Below are 17,186 nucleotides of genomic sequence, written 5' to 3'. Positions count from 1 at the left end.
GCTGCAGGGCCAGGCCCCTCTGTTCTGGCAGTGCTCAGGGCCGTGTGACTTGACAAGCTGCCATCTTGTGCCCTGCTGCTGGTGGGGGAGGCTGCGGCGCTCAGCCCTGTGTGCGTAAATGGTCCCATTGCCCCGTGTGCCCAAACGGTCAGATGAGCAATGGGGAGAGGGCTCTGTCACTCTGGAACACATTGGAAAATGGATGTGGCTTTAGGAACTCTTTCAGAGGAGATGAAGGAGGTGTATGTCTGTACATCCTCGCACCTTCTGCAGCGGTCTGGCGGAGTAGCCTTTGCTCAGCTGTGTGCAGGTGGGGCCTCCATGACAGCTGCCAGCCCGTGTGGGGCATCCATGGCCCTCCTGTTTGTGGCAGAGCATCACTGGGAGCAGCACGCAGCGCTTGCTGAAATGAGTCCAATGGCAAGCCAGAAATGAAACAGGCTCCCAACAAGCACTCAGACAATTCCCACCAATTCCCTTTGATTTAAATATCACAGAAGAGCAAAGATCTTTATCTTAAATGATTGTACTGTTCAAAATAAGTCTTGGAAGTGTTCTGTCTGCCAGGCTGGGACAGGCCTGACCCCGTAGGGTATCTGCTGCTCTCTGCTGCACTGCAGAGCTGTGTGGGACTGTTGTGTGGTTGATGCAGCTCCATAGGGATGGATCGTAATGGGACAGTCTGTATGGGGGAGCTTGCTGGGAATGGGCTTCTGTGAGCTTTGTTAATTTGAGTTTGTGGTATGAGACAGCTTGTGGGGTGGTTCTGCATTAATTATGACAAACTTAAGTGGACAGCAGATGAGCAGCAGCAGTGGCTCACAATGTCCCATTGTCCTGCAGGGGACACACGCAAACCTTTTGTCTTAGCAGTGTGCAGGCTTTCCAGTAACCAAGTTCAAAAACAAACTGCAACAACAAAAAAAAAAACATCCAAACAAAATCCAAATTACTGCACAAAACTGTGTTGTTTTTTCCCCTCAATTCCAAATCCAAAGCACGCTAACCAAGATATTATTCTCAGCCACGAGCTCTGCTGCCTGACTGCAAGGAGGTAACTCCTGCAGAAAGAATCAGAACTGCCCAGTGCACGCAGCTTCCACTTCTGCACAGAACAACGTAAAAGCCTCATTCATGAGGTACAGGAGGTGTTACTGGGTTTGTTAAATCATACCTGCATTGAATCAGGAGGTGAGGCTGGTGACTGAGCCGGCTCAGCTAAGGTTGTGAGTGTGGCTGGAGGAAGAGGTGTGAAAAGTGCAGTGAATATGGCTTGTCGGGGGCCTGACTGCTCAGAGCTAGAGGGAGGTATGTTTTTGTTCTCCAGCTCCTCGTGAAGACTGGAAGGGTTGTACTTGGAAGCTGTAGTTGGAACACTTGCTCTGATAATGATTTTTTTTCCAGTGGAGACAGACTAAGCATAGTCTACAGGCTGGCTTAATTATTTTTTCTTCTCTAAGAAATATTATGCTTCTCAAAGGGAACTAGATAATACTCTTTCAGTGGGTGGCTCCCACTTCTGTGGCTGCTATCTCCTGAAAAAACAGGTCTTATTTGTGTCACTCATTGGTAAAAGTTGTGTCCCAGTTGGAGAAAAGTCTGTCGTGTGTGGGTATTGTCAGGCATGTCGTGTTTTGCTTTAATTCCTGCTCAGGGAAAATGTAAACTGTGAGTGCTCTGCTGCAAGGCTGTTGTGGGAGGCGGGCAGCAGTTTGATTTTTGTTCCAGCTTTCCTCAAGGAAAGGCACGTCGGCCCTGCCTCGCAGAGTGGGGATGGTGACTGGGGAGTGCGATGGCAATGTGGGTGCCAGCAGTGTGGGGCAGGGAAGAGCTGGTGTACTTCCTGCAGGGAGAGAGGCGGCTTTCATCTTGCAGAAGTTCAAGGGTGACAGCTGTTCACCAAGGCAGTTTATGTAGGTGTAGGGCAGACTTTGAGTCTGGGCTCCTAAGTAGCCGTATCTCTATCCAGATGGATTCTGCTGGACAAGTATTGCTGCTTAAGGGGTGTTAGAGCGTATTTCCCACCTTTGCTTCTTGAAACTGCTTGTTGAGGGATCCCTTTAGGTCTGAAGTGGTGCTGTCTGGCTCATGGGCTCTGGGTGCTGAGCTGAGGTGCATGGAGCTTGCCTGCCTTTCATCAAGGCAGGGTTTGGAGCAGAGCAAGACTGTGGGCCAAGCCTCAGTCTGCAGTGCAGGAGAGGCCTCCCTGTCTGCAGCAGTGCTGGAAGCAGGACGGCCCAGCGAGCCCACACAGCGTGCACAGTTCTGCAGGTCTGCTGCTATAACACCCTGGGAGTGCCAGGGCTCCTGTTAGGTATGATATTCCTTATGGGCAGGTGGTGCACCCAGCTGGGCTGCGGGGAGGTGTGCATTGCAGCAGTGCTGGCACAGAATAGGGCAGCTACTCTGAAAATCCCTGGTGTGGGCCCTCCTGTCTTCAGAGAGCGGCAGGGACACGGGGTGCAAGTGTCATGACCCACCTAAGAGCAGGGAGTGCACAAGCCACCTATGTGACCTGGGCACTCATTAATGTGGTGGAATTAATTCACAGTGATGTCTGTCTTTATCCAAGCAGCATGCTGATACAAAGAAGAAGCAAAGTGCTGTGTGCCATCTTGCTTACTGCTCTATTTACAGACATGAAAGCATGCTCTGAAGTTGCTTCAGTGCTTCAAAAACCCACAGAACCCTTTTTAATAAAGGTTGAAACTGCAATTAAGAGGTTCAGCATGTTAGAAATGTGTTGTGTCCTGGATTCTGGTCATAGCATGAACACAACTGGGCGGTGCGCAATGCGGGAGGATGATGCGCTGTGCTGGCCCTGGAGGGCTGCATGCTCATGGTGCAGCCCTGGTTGTACTGTCCCTACCTCAGAGCTTCACATGTGATGAGGAGCTGCTGCTGAGGCATTCAGCGTGCATCCCTTTGCTGGCAGTCCCTGTGTGGATGGGTAGATATGTTTCCAAATTTCACAGCATCTTTCCAAAAGTGTGTGCAACAGCTGAAGCTCTGAACTCATGATGTTGTGTTCTTGGGCACCTGCTGAGTATTAAGAGGCCTTTGTTGCTGGCAATGAAGGCAGGATACTCTATCAGTACTTGTCTCCAGCTGACACAAAGCCTACACATCTTGAGTGGTGTCCTTGGCAGGAGCAGACCTGAATGTAGTCCCTGCCTGCCTGTTAATAGTGGCACGAAGACTATGATTTAGATGGTGTAGGAAAGCTTTGAGACCATCCTGCTGCCCACCATAATGTGCAAGGAGCCATGTGCCTTTGCAGGCTGTGTGCAGCTTAAACCCAGCCAGAGTTCCCATGGTGTTAGAGGCACTCAAGGCTGCTTTGCTCATTGTCTCTCTGTTATATTGTGAAATTGAAGCAACTGAAATAACAACTGTCAGTCTCACTTTGCTCCTCTTGAAAGGGAGCAAGGTTCAGTTTTTCAGGTAGAGTGGTAGGATGATTCCTGTTGAAAGGCTTCACAGAACGAGCAGTGGGATCCTTCTAACGTGAATAAAAGAGCTGCTGCACTGGTGACACAGAACCCTCTGCTGGAGCACCCTTCAAGAAGACAGTGGAAGGCCTGGAGGCCCCTTGCCCTGTGGGGTGGTTGTGGCTTTCTGACTCATCAGTGCATGGCAAGCTGGGGATTCGGCTGCTCTGTGTGTTCAGAGCTTGTTCTACCTGGCTGAGAACTTTATGTACTTCTTAGGGCCCAGAAAGCATGCTGTGACTGGCTTACTTGCATCCAATAGCTACCTCTGCAGGCTCTAGGTTGCTTTGTGGATCCTTGGCATGCTGCTGTCTCTGTAGCCTGAATTCCTTGGGGTTATCTTCAACTGCAGGCCTTCCTGTTCTACATCGGTCATGTAGCCACATAAAAGCTTGCAAATGTTGTTCGTCTGTCTCTGTCACTAAACGATTGAGGTCGGGTTGCAGAGACATCTCCACGCTTGTGGATCAGAGCCCCTCCTGCAGGGCCTTCTGTTAGCGGTATCCCTGGCATCGTTCTGCAGCAGGGCAGAGTAACTCTCTCCTGCCCGTGTTGTCCTCTCTGCTCCGATGTGTGGTCGCATCCAGCTGATCTTGTGATGCCTGTTGGCTTGGGGGTTGCTTTTTCCAGAGAGGGGAACTTGCATGTCTTAGTGCTGTAACCTGATTTAGTGCTGCGGTTCTCCCTTTATATAGCTCTGTTCTTTTAGCAGAAACCACACTGCAGACAGATGGGCAATAAGATCAGTGTCAGCCCTCCCATCTGCTTGGCTTGCAAATCCGGTGACTGATGTATGGCGTGGAGGGGTCTGCAAGTTCTGAGTGGACTTGCTGCCCTTTTGTTCTTAATGAATACCCATCCTGTGGTGGTAATAGCTAGATAAGAGGAAGGGTAGGGTTGTTTTTTGTTTTTGTTTTTTTTTATAGCTGCGTTGGGCTTCCAGTAGAAAGCGTGAAGTCTTTCTAAGGCACTTCTGGCTATTGCAGACCCTTGCATCATCATGAGGGGGCAAGTGCTCCTTGTTCAGGAATGCCTTTGCTTTGTTCATAAAGCAGTGGATTAGCTACATAGCTCTTCTGCACGTCCAGAAGTGCCAGCTTGGGCTGCGTGCCATGCGCTGCCCTCCTGCAGTGATGTGGATGAGGAGATTTGTGAAGCAGTTCTCCTTTGGTTTCTCAAATGTAGTAAGTCACTGGTGTTTGTCAACCTATAAAATGCTTTTGGGAGCATGATGCTGTCCTCAGAGCAGAGAGCTGGGGAGACCTGTGGTGTATCAAGTCTGAGTTGCTGAATGCTTGTAGTATGGCTGTGCTGAGAACTCAGCCTGGTGCAGGAGAAATGTGCTGTGTGGGATGCTGCCCTGTGTGCAGCGCTGACCCGCAAAGGCAAGACAGGAGAAAGAACGTGAAGCTGTTGGCCAGGATAAATGCACTGGTAAAAGCTGTTGAGATATCTCTACTGCTAGGTGAGGGTTGTGTTCCTAGATCTGCTGATAGAGCAGAGATGTGAATTTAAAGCAGCTGGAAAGCAGCCCTGATGTGCTAACAGAAAACAGCTCAAGGTATTTGTGAAACTTCTCATTGCCTTTTCTGTATTTTAATGCCATTTTTGTTCCCTTTCTAGGATTAATTGCTGAGGCTTTATAAAATGGCTTTACGCTTTCGCACTTTCTTCCCGTACGCCATACCTGGAGTGCTGGCACTTCTTGGCTGTTGGTGGATCTATTCCCATAGAAAAAAGCATCCAAGCAATCGTAACAGACAAGCAATAGCTATTGTGGAAGAGAAGCAGAAAGAACTGCCAGAGAATGATTCACCACCCAAAACAGAAGCATGTGTTCCTCAAAGACTGCCTCTCTCCCCAGAAGAGGAACGCCCAGAGAATGAAACCTCGACCTCCCTGCTGCCAGCAGGGCCGATGACGCCCTCTCTTACGCGTCAGACTCGCGAGAGGTTAGATTTCTCACGGGACCTTTCAGCCCCAGCAATAAGGACAACTCAGCCCAGCACCATTGAGGACGACAGTGAAAAACTAGAAATTAAATGTTCTCAAGATGAAAGCAGCGTCCCTGCTTGTGTTTCTCTCCCTCTGATCTCAAAGAGCGCTAAGTGTCGCAGCGGTGCTGCAGTCAGCCCTGAAGAAGATTCAGGCTCTAGTGCAAACCAAGCTAAGTGCCCATCAGCACCGGTGGTGCTGACACAAGGGTCTTTGGGAATCACGGAGGAGATCAGCAATGCAGAGCAGTCAGATGAGTCTTCATTTAAGCCCCCTAAGGAAAGCCAGATGCCAGAAATTGCGCTGTCGGATACTGGCTGTGTGACAGCCCTTCACTTGGGATTGGAGAAGGAAGCCGATACCCCGCAAGCCCTTCTTATTAATGAAGTTGTATTGAGTCACCAGGATTCTGCAGTTAGGATGTTATCAGACAGTTTGGAGTCTGCCTGTTTGGAGCAATCTAGGGAAGAAAAGATACCTGAGTCAAATGAGAGTACTGTACCTGTGTGTCAGGGGGAGGACACACATGCAAAAGGAAATGAATTGGAGAGAGAGAGGATCAGAGGAGTGAGTTTGGACAAGGAAGAAGTTGAGAAAATCGAGCAAGTAGCAATACAAATAATTTCCAAGGTCATTTTGGCAGCAACTGAGGAAGTGCTGTCTGGTTCTGTTAGCGATGTGTCCAGTCGGATCTGCCAGGCTGCAGCCAGCCAAGTCGAGAGACCTCAGGAGAGAGCAAGCACTGTTTCTTCTGATCAGCTGCTTGCGGCAGAAGCTGGGGGAGTGGATGAGAACACAGCTCTTAAGAGCGATGCTGCGATACCAACGTCCCTGCCAACAGAGGAACATGATCAGTGTGTGACATATTCCAGTTGTTTAGCACTTGGTCATTTATCTAGCCCGGTTCAGGGAGACACACAAGACCAGGAAAAGAACTGTGTGCACAGTGAGTCCCAAAGAGTTGATAGAACTCTTGTGGCAAGCCATGGAGGATCACTGGGAAAGTCATGCTTGGTTATGGAGGACTCTGGGTGCAGCACATGTGCATCTGAAGGTGGGACAAGTGTGGAGGACCCGTTGCAGAACGCAATGCTGTCAGTTGCATCAGGCCAGCATTCGGACTTACTGAGCTCATCTGCAACCCAAGACCCTTCTGCTGAGCAGAGCTCAGAACCAAGTGAAAAACCTCCTGCCCTGAAGCTACCTGAAGACAGCAAAGTGCCATACAGTAATGGGACGCTGAAAGAAGACGGTTCAGATTCACGCCATGAGGGTAACTGGGCAGCAGAGATGGATGGAGATCACTCAGGAGGTAAAGGGTTTGTAAAGCTTCCAACAAAACATGGTGAATAAACATTTCATGGACAGTAACACCTTGCTTCACAACGCATTCAGATAATTCCTTTTTCTATTTAAATTTTCTCCAGCGGATGAATGTTCAGCCGCCTTATTCAGATGGGTATCCCAAGTGTTAGCTGGATGTTCAACATACCATGGAATCACAGGGTTCTGTGGTGTGTTGCAAAGGGATGAACAGGGTGATTCCCTTTGAGCACGTTGCTTGCTGTCTAAAGCGAGCCGTGTGAGTGTCCCCATGAAATATGTGACTGGATGTAGGGCAGGCATTGAACTCCTTACTGGTTTGAAACTTGCTAATGCAAATGGTTTCTGCTCCAGTTCAGGCAACCTCCAGTAAGCAGTGAGTTCTTATCTCCATTTGTGGGCTGCTTCTGGAGGGAGGCTGTAGGGCAGGCTTCTGAGGCGCTGCTGGGTGAACCAGCGAAGTGCTCTAATAAATCCTGATAAAATCAGTTGGTTGGAGACCAATTACCCCGAAGCCTTTTTTGCTTGGAAGGATAGGTGCACGCCAAGAATTCTCAACAGGCAGCAATGCTTGTGGAGATCCTCCATCTGTCTCTGTATTGTTTTTGCCTTCTAGATCCTGGATGATGTATGCCTGGCAGAATACAAAACTGTCTGAACAAATGTTGACCCATGTGACCTTGAGGATGGGTGTTAAAATCCTTTAGGATCCTGTGGCGCCAACAGCTCTTAATGACAGGATGTCTTTTGTAATCACTGCATAGTAGGGTTGCTGCTTGTTGCAAGACAAGGGTTGAGTTTGCCAAGAATTAAGGATTAAACCCACAAAACATCTTCACTAGTGAGAATAACTATGGGAAGAGAATGGTTTTGCCTTGCTGTCAGTGCTAATATGATGGGAAGATGTAAGAACAAGTTGGGAGCCTGCTGATAAATAACAAGAGCTGAAAGCTCTGTGCTAAAGCTGAAGGCTGGGGAGGAAGGATACAACAGGTAAAGTTGTTAGTGTGACTGTTGGATAAGAGGTCCGCAGCTGACCTTCACACCCTGGCTGTGGGATTTCAATCCTCCTCCTTGTCTGGAGAGTCTGTGGCAAGCAGCTGTGCTGTTCGTCTTTGACTTTCTTGGCATCTCTGCTGTCTTACCAGTTGAGATGTAGAAAATGTAAAGTAACCATTCAATTACTTTTCTTTTTGGTCTTGTGCTGGATGGTCTTCATGTTCCTGTGTGTTACTCTGCAGGAAGGATCAACTTTGTGATACACTGATCTGAAGGAGACTTTTTTTCCCCTTCCCAAGGGAAGCCTTGATATCGACAGATGGTTTGGGAACAAACCATAGCTCAGCTTTGGTGCTGTGTTTCTTCAGGCATATGAGATATTAAGGCAAGAGGCAGTTCGGGTGTGCTCAGGATTCACTGTGTAGCCCTTGCTCAGGCAGGAATGTGATATGAAGCAGGCAAATAGGTTGTGTGTCCCTCCCTGCGAAGAGCCCTGTATAAGCCATGGGGAAAATGCAGAGTATCTTTCCACAGCAGTAGCTGTGTGTTGATGCTAACATAGCCCCCCCCATTCAGCTGGTAGTGGTGACTTTAGTGTCCTGTCTCTGTGTAAGGTATCACCCTGTTTGAAGGACTCATGCTGAACTCTAGCTTCCTACTGTTGTGTTCCCAGAGGTACTCAGGTTCCTTTCCAGGAACAAAAGGAAACTATTTAGACTGTGTGTGACAGGGCTTGATTTGTACTGAAATGCTGCAGAACTCAGTACAGGAACACATCACATGAATATACATAAGAAAAGCTCAACCTAATCTCTCTGCAAGATGACGTGTTCTCATGGCCTTCTGTCTGGAAGCTGGGTGGATTATGGCAGTAATTGGAATGCTGGTGTTTGTGTTTTGTAGGTTCGGATGTAAATAGCATGGATTCTGTGGATAGTGGCTGTGCCCTGGGGAAGACAGAGACCCGCCAGAACTCTAAGCCAGGAGGAGAATCCAGCAAGTCCGACCTCACTATCTGGGAAATCGAGGTTCCAAAGGTAACCAGCCACCAGCCCATCGTGCTTCTTGCCCTGCCCTACATAGCGATCTTCTGGTTCTTGCGGTCTGGTGGTGGCTCAGTGCCATCCCAAGGAGATCGACAAATAAACAAGGATTTAAGCATTTAGCTCCTGTTGCAACTGATCAGCAGTGAAGAGCCTGTACACAGCTGTAATCAAGAGGCACGTAAGGTCTATACCCAGGGTAATGTTGGGTGTTAAAGTCTTTATTCCCCGTTATCTTCCACTCCAGCCTGTTAGTGCGCTGCTTCAAAAGTGTTTTCAGAATGGCTTGAGAGTACAAGGTTATTAAGAGAGGTGAGGATTTGTTTTTCGTTGTATAGGAGAATTATGTTTTAACAGCCTGCCTAAACTCCTCACAAACAGAATGCTGATCTCAGCTGTTATGTGGAGCAGTTTGCATCTGTTATTATAAAAGGTTTTCTTTTGGATTTAAGAAAGAGGGTATGGTTTTGTGGACTGTGTGCATCCCTTTTTTTCTACTTTGTGTATGCAGTCACCCACGGCTACTGTACACATCCTTGCCCTTGCAGTTCTGCTCCTCAGCAGACCTAGATGCTGACAGTCAGTGAAGTGAAACAGCAGCTCTGTCAGGATAAGCATTCTGCTGCATTGAGTGCAAACTGCCCAGCTGCTCCAGAACTGTATGGTCCAGCACGTGATAGCCTGATTTACTCTCTTTCTAATCTAATTAGCTTGTGTTAAAACTGACACGTTTTATTCAAAATATAAAGCAGTATGTTGAATGCATCCCCTAAAAATAAAAATACGTCCAGACTGGGAGGAGATGTTCTTTCACTTGCTGTAGGAAGGCAGAGCCTTTATCACATTTAGTTTTGTTTTCGTGTTTTTTTTGCAAGATGTGAAGGTGTCAAAACAATCAGTACCCGCTGATCAGTATCTTACTGCAGATATTATATATATATATATATATATATATAACAAAATTGGTCCAGTGTTGCTTTGTAGTCATCCTGCCTGACCCTTTGCGCTCCAGGAGTTGGGAATGTGGGTGAAAGAAGGCATGGAGAGCAGCGTTGTTTGATTTGTTTCTCTTCCTGACTGTTGCTTTCTTTTCTCTTCTGTAAAGCATTTAGTTGGCCGCTTGATTGGCAAACAAGGGAGGTATGTGAGCTTCCTGAAGCAAACATCTGGTGCCAAAATTTATATCTCAACACTACCTTATTCCCACGACTTCCAAATCTGTCACATTGAAGGTAAGATGCGTCTATTCATGGTCTAATACCTAGCTTGTGGGTCGTAATTGGATGGGCAAGGAATTTAAAACAGTTTTACAGGCTTAATGAGTCCAGTGCTCTACAAAACTTTTCTGCTCACACAGTGCTGTTACAGTAGAGGCGTATAGCAAGTCACCTGTATCCTAGCACGTGAACTCTCTGTTTTAGAGGTGAGAGTGCAGTTTAACATCCTCATCTGCTGTAGTTTGTAACTGGTATCTTTAGAGGATCACTTAGTGTTGAGAGAGGAGCTAGGGGATGTGCATTGACAAGTGGATTCTGACTGTGTGGGAATTAGACTTAAATGTGGCTGAAAAAATCTACTGGTACTCTGTGAAATAGGGTCACCCTGGAGGCTAAAGCTGTTGAAGTGATGGCCTGGCAACCTGAGTTGCTCATGATGGCCCCAGCATCAGATTTAATGGCCAATCTATTAATTTTCTAGAAACTGTTGATGTAGCTTAGGAAGTTTCTTGTAGGTGTATTGCTTCACATAGGATACATGTATGTCCCCAGAATATCTCTACAACAGACTTTATGCTGGACTTATGTCTTCCAGGTTCCCAGCATCATGTAGAAAAAGCACTGAGCCTTATTGGCAAGAAGTTCAAAGAGCTGAGTCTCACCAACATCTATGCTCCACCTCCACCATCATTGGCGCTTCATTCCCTCCCTATGACTTCCTGGGTAAGCCCTGGTTTGCAGGCTCTGGTGGCATTATGGTACCTAATTGCATTTGGAGAATGCTGACACCTTAGCATTTCATAGAGTAATTTTTTTTGCTTTTTTTGCTGCTTTTTGCTGCAAGGTACTTAGAAACACTGCTTGCATTGGGCATCTAGAGTCTGTACAGTAACTATGCACATAACTGTCTCTGTGGATGTGAAGACAGGCTTTGTTCAGGAAGACTGAATTTAGTAAAGTTAAAGACACTTCTGGTGTATTTTGAGCAGACTAATTCTTTGTGTCCCGGGAAGTTGCCCAGGCACAGCAGCCCTCTGGTAGGTAGGGCAAACTAACTTCAAAACAACCTCTGTGACAAATCTTAGACAGCCCCTGCAGAGATTGCCTTGATGTTAAAAATCCTGTGGGCGAGGCATCCTTGGGAGTTGTACAGCATCGATAGTGCAGCGTGACTTGACCTACATCATTGCTGACTCTCTCTAATCTTTTGTGTAGTAAGTCCCACAGCTGCTCTGTGCTAATAGTCTTTCTGTGCACAAGATGAGCCCTTTCCCAGATGTGATTTGCTTTAGTGTAGAGTAATGCTGGGTATTTTTCTGGTTCTGATCCAAAGCAGCCTTTGGAAGCCAGCTACCAGAATGTCAATGTTCTCCCACTGTTGGCTGTTAGCTTTAGGAATTGCTCATAGAACAAAGAACTAAACAGTGTCTCTAAATGTGATTGAAGCTTATGTGACAGTCAAAGCTGATGAGTATTTCTCTCCTTCCTGTGGTAGTTGATGCTTCCAGATGGAGTCACTGTAGAAGTGGTTGTGGCTAACCAAGTCAATGCAGGACACATGTTTCTACAGCAGCATACACACCCCACTTTCCATGTCCTGCGTAGCCTGGACCAGCAGATGTACGTCTGCTATTCTCAACCTGGAATTCCAACCCTGCCAACACCTGTCGAAGGTAAGTGACTTGGACATGATGTGAAATGGAGAGTGCATCACAGGGAAGGAGTAATCAGCACTTGCTTTCCTTGTTGGAACAGCAGACCTTGCTGCTAGTGACCAGAGGCTGGAACAGAAGTGGATATCTGCATAGAACGGCATTATAGTGGCTGAAAGTTAGTGGTAAAATGCGTTTCTCTGGTCTCACTTGCAGGCCTTATCTGTTGAGGATGTGAGAGGTGTTGAAAGAAAATAAAAGCAACATAAGAAATGCTGTTGACCCTTTGTAAATAACTGTGCAGCACCACTAACTTGTGAAGTGCTGTTTTCCAGAAATCTATTAATGCTGAGCCTCTCTTCTCTATGCTCTTATTCTTTGCAGTTGGTATTATTTGTGCTGCTCCAGGCCTGGATGGGGCATGGTGGCGGGCACAAGTTGTTGGCTACTTCAAAGAGAGTGGTGAAGTGGAGATCAGATACGTCGACTATGGAGGATATGAGAGAGTGAAGATTGATACACTCAGACAAATCAGGTCTGTAGCTCCTCTTCCACAGCCTGAGGCAATGTCTGGCTTCAGTCTGCATCAAAAGCATCCATCTAGTTTGAAACTCTGAAGGATATTTCTCTGCTGAAGTGGGAGGTGGCTAAATGGTTTGTCCCAGCAGTGGGTGTGGACTTCTTGGGTGTGTGGTAAACCCTTGCAATTTCTTTCCTCCTCCCTTCAAAAAAGCCACACGATTTCTGCCACTTCAGCTTGGAAACTGAGCAAAAGGATGCCTTCCAGAGTCCGTACCATTCTGAATGGTACGTTAATGTACTGGTAATTGATGAGGTAGGACTAAAATTCAGATTCTGTATGCTCCATCCCCATTGGCTGGGAATGCTGCATACAAGCCTGTTATATACTTCTTTGTTTTAGAAAGAGTGCCCAATGGCCTGGAGGTAAGAAGCATAGGCTGTGAGCTGATATTTGCTTGGAGCTCAGACTGACTTGGCCTGCTAAGCAGGCAGCTTATTGCTTCTAGTTAGGTTGGTGGTGGAATAGTTTGCTTTTTTTTTTTTTTTTTTTTTGCCATTATCAGTTATAAACTGAGTTCCTGAGTTCCTATTAGAGCCGTTGATTAATCGATATCTCCTTAAAGAATATTACTAAATTGAATTTACTAAAAAGTAATTTGAAGCCATGTTCTTATTTTGATCTGATTCTCTTCTTAAGGTCTGATTTTGTAACACTACCTTTCCAAGGAGCAGAAGTTTTACTAGACAACGTGGTGCCACTTCCAGGTAATGGAGCTCTTGAGCTACCATTCGTATTCCTCCCAGAGGTTTAAATGCACACCAGCTGTGTGCAAGCAGTGATTGTCTAAACTTGTCTCTCCTATTGCAAGCGCAGCCTCTGAAGTGATGAGATCAAGGATTGGAAAAATTACATTTTATTATTGGGTCATACTAGCAGATCCAGAATCTGTCTTACTCAAGAGGAAGATAATAAATATCCAGACTTTTTTTCTGTATAGAGGAGAGAATGAATTACTGTCCTAAACAGCAGTGTGGCAGGACTGGCAGGATGTAACTGAAGCAGCTGTAACGATTCTGCTGCCTTCTGACATAGTGTGGCTGTAAATGCAAACTTGGCTTTCAGTCTGCTAGACAAACACCAGATATTTTCCTGCTGAAAAGACTGATGTGCACATTCTGCCTTGAAAAGACTGCCCTCCAAGCGCTGTGATGTCAGTCGCTGCCTAGAAATGCTTGCTGTGTTTTCAGTTGTTTCTCCCCACCCCCTGGTGGCAAGCTCTGGCTTTGCTAGCAATGTTTGCAGTACTGGTATCTAAAATCCTGCCCCCCTGGGTGCAGAAGGGGTGCAAGAGTGGGCAGGGCAGATTTTAATCACTGGAAGTTGTGGCTGGCAGGACTCCAGTGCTGGCTCTGCCAAGGCTGTAGATGAATGGCAGGATTTATACTGCTGCTAGCAAAGGTGAGGGGTTTTCACATGCCTTCCATAAGGAGGAAATCTGCCTCCTTATTCTGGAAGTGCAGGGAATTCCTTTGTTTCTGGAAATCATCTCAAGATGGGGAACATAAAGAGGAAACTTTATTTTGTAACCGTTAGATAGGAAATGAGCAACTTTCTTCCAAAATGGAAACACTTCTGACCTGTCTCATCTTTGCTGAGTAGATTTTAACTTCATTGGCTGGGACATGAGAGTTTCTGCTGCATGATGTGTGTGGAGTTAGCAGCAGTACTCCATAAGCTGTGCGTGTTGTGAAATTTGGGCTGCCAGTGCTTGCAGAGAGTGTTTGGCACCATTCAAGTACCAGCCAGCCAGTGGGACAAATGTTTCAGAGCTTCTTTATATAGTATTGCATGCTGCAGGGTCAGGAAAGGCCTGAGGCTCCTGAGCTTAGTTCATTAAGGATCAAAATATTAATGACAGAGGTGTACTGCAAAAGAACATTTCTGTCTTTAAAGCTTCCTAATTCATCAACCGCTTGTGTTCACGTTAACTTAGCTAGTGGCTTTGAAAAGCACTTCATCCTCTCCCTTCAGCAACACAGCAGGCATAATACTTGTGATCTCCAGCTTAATAGACTGGTTTCAGCAAATGCCTACAGCAGCAGTAGGTGAGGATTCTCTCTGGCCTAGCTTATGTGGGAGGTCAGACAAGATTAGATTAATGGTGCCTTCTGGACTTTAAAGCCTGTGAATATCTCACTTGTTTTCCCCTGTTCTTTTCTTTCCAAAGATGAGGATCACTTTTCATCAGAAGCTGACGCTGCTGTTAGTGAGATGACCAGAGGGGCAGCACTGCTGGCGCAGGTACATGAGAGCTGTCTGGAAAAGACTTGCTGATGATTTTACTGCTGCTGTTATCCTCTCTACCCCTAGTACAGTGTGTGTATTAATCAGAAACAGTCCAGCTCCTGTAAGCCTGGCTGCTGGGCAAGATTCTTTTTGAGAAACCTCAGCTCTTGAGAACAGGCTTGTGTAGCAACCTTGTATAGCATCACCACTGCACAGGACTGTGTGCCTCTATGAGATGCACAAAGAAAGGGGCAAGAATTTTTTGTCAGCTGGTGCAGATGGTGAGGATGGAGGCATGAATGGGCTTATGGAGCCAAAGTGGACTGTTATGCAGCACATTAAGCACTGCGCTGCCCTGCCAGCCTGGAGTGTTCTTGCCCCCCTGACACACAAGATGTGGCCTGTGGCTGGTTAGAGAGAGAAGAAGGGCTTCTGGTGGAGCCTACAGGCTTCCATGCACAGTGCTAGGCCTTACTGAAGGGGACTTTACCTCTTTTGAAGTGCTTCTCATAGTGGCTGTAATTATCCATGTAAACTAATTGAAATGAGATGAGTGAGAAGCTTGATAGTGTTTGTGATAGCTTTATAGCTTCCTTTGGCTTAACACAGTGCTTAAAGGTATCAGTAATTCTGGCAAGGGCAAAGATTTGAGCAAATAAAGTAAACTTACCAGCAGTACCTCAGCTGTGTGGTGGCAGCAGCTGTTTCTGGTCTGCACATGGGTTGAGGAACTGAGTATCGTGCAGTGAATAACACCAGCTTTGCATCTATCATGGGTGAGACCAAATTGCTGCACGCTGTTTTCTGTTTCCAGGTCACGAATTATGACAGTGCAACAGGTCTGCCACTGATACAGTTGTGGAGTATGATGGGAGATGAGGTATGCTGCCATACTGTTGTTTAACTTGCTTCAGTTTTGGTTATGCACACTGCTGATCCAGAACTTGGCCTTTCTTGTTAGTGGTTTATTCATCTTTCTTTTTTCCCCTTTCTTCAGGTGGTGTCAATAAACAGAACTCTGGTGGAAAGAGGATTTGCTCAGTGGGTTGACAACTACTAGCGGTGTCCTAGATGCCTCGACAACTTTTTCCTAACGGGGAAAAAAAAAAAAAAATCCTGTTTTGCACTGTTACAATTCGGTTTGGCAACCTCTTACAGAACATCTGTTTACACCTGCCTGCAGAGTTTTGTGGTCCATTGAAAACTGTTTTGCTCAACTGTTACCATTTCACTAGAAACACATACCTCATCTCAGTGAAAGGCAGGGTGTTAAAAGCCATAACGAGAGACACTGTAGCTTTAAGGCAAAAAATCCTCCTTCGCCTCTACTTAAAAGGTAAAAGCCTTTAAAAAAATCCTGGGGCTTGCTTGAAGCTACCAGATGCCCCTGAAATGTTAGCTGTGGCTACATTTGTGTTGAAGATGTATAGTACCCCATGAAGTTGGTGTCTGCTTTTCCTGGAAGTTACAGTGGTTGTCCTTTTTATTTTTTAAACAGACTCTGCCTGTGAAATTAATGAATGTTAGTAAGGAATTTATTGTTCAGTTACAGATTTTTCTATATTGTGCCACTGACGTGCATAAATTGCATTCATCTTTTATCTTCTTGATGCCAGGAGGTTGATGAGCTGCATTTGTTGCCCATACTGTGCCCATACGTCTCACTGCAATCATGCTTTTTATGCTTGATATGCTTAAGGAAGAAATGCTTGAAGTGCAGGATACATTACCACTACAATTTTGCTCTGAAATATGTATTTAAAGAAAAGAATTGATTGCCAAGCCTAATTGTAATTTGTATTTTTCTAGCTGTGCAAGTCTGTAAATATATATAAAAACATTGTAATATTTTGTACAAGAAAAACACTGGAAACAAAGGGAACTTTACAGAAACTTTTTCACACCAAAATGTCCTATGTAGGTAGAACTGGTTTGCAGTGCATTAGGGTAGCCAACGTATTTGGAGCATCTGGAGATGGGAGTGTTTCTGCTGTACTGTATACAGGATTAGCATTCCCTTAGGTTGCTGTCTGGTTTGAATTGTGATCACTGCATTCTTTGCTATGTTGCTGTACAGACCTGTTTAAAAAAAAAAAAAAAGTAACAATTTGGCATTAATATTGCAGTGGTGTTCTCTCTCACGTTTTTTTGTTTGTTTGTTTTTTTGGTTTTTTTTTTTTCTCCTTTTTAGATTTGTATCACAAACTTACAACATTTTTTGCCCAAGTAATTTAAGCTGACTTAATGCTCTTAAGTACATGCCCTCTAATGTATATCACTTCAGATATGTATTGAGTTGGGATTTATTGCTGGTGGAGAAGATTCTTGCCAGGCAAATGATGTAGTTAGGGCCTCCCAGGTTTTTTCAGGTGGATTCAAAGGTGTTTTACATCCAGTGAGTTCATGTGTCAGTACATTGCACACTTGGATAACTGCCTACAAAAGCATTTGGTCCAGTCCCTTCTGATATGTTATGATTATTATATCCTTTCTTGAATTTTCTCCTATTTGGCGCTTATGATTTAATGTTAATATTTGCAATAATTTCCAATGGAAACTAAATTTGGTAATTCAGTTAAATCTATAAAACATATATCCTTTTGGAATGTTTCTTTCCATTTCAATTAAAGGTCAAATTTTAAGCCGTCTTAATCAAA

At 45.7% G+C, this 17,186-nt stretch overlaps 1 protein-coding gene across 2 annotated transcripts in view; it reads left to right on the top strand.

The window, feature by feature from the left end:
- Window positions 1-17,186, top strand: part of AKAP1 (A-kinase anchoring protein 1) — a 24,063-nt gene extending 6,877 nt beyond the window's left edge. For both annotated transcript variants that reach the window (XM_085240916.1, XM_085240915.1), the window contains exons 2-11: window positions 5,115-6,798; window positions 8,712-8,845; window positions 9,957-10,083; window positions 10,664-10,791; window positions 11,564-11,741; window positions 12,105-12,255; window positions 12,940-13,007; window positions 14,471-14,544; window positions 15,344-15,409; window positions 15,527-17,186. In XM_085240916.1, the coding sequence (XP_085097042.1) occupies window positions 5,139-6,798; window positions 8,712-8,845; window positions 9,957-10,083; window positions 10,664-10,791; window positions 11,564-11,741; window positions 12,105-12,255; window positions 12,940-13,007; window positions 14,471-14,544; window positions 15,344-15,409; window positions 15,527-15,589 (2,649 nt within the window). In that variant the 5' untranslated portion in view covers window positions 5,115-5,138 and the 3' untranslated portion in view covers window positions 15,590-17,186. The remainder of the gene's footprint in view (window positions 1-5,114; window positions 6,799-8,711; window positions 8,846-9,956; window positions 10,084-10,663; window positions 10,792-11,563; window positions 11,742-12,104; window positions 12,256-12,939; window positions 13,008-14,470; window positions 14,545-15,343; window positions 15,410-15,526) is intronic.

Source organism: Meleagris gallopavo, chromosome 21 (genome assembly GCF_905368555.1).
Source record: "Meleagris gallopavo chromosome 21, MGAL_WU_HG_1.1, whole genome shotgun sequence".
NCBI lineage: Eukaryota > Metazoa > Chordata > Aves > Galliformes > Phasianidae > Meleagris > Meleagris gallopavo.
This window is presented reverse-complemented; position numbering and strand designations above follow the sequence as displayed.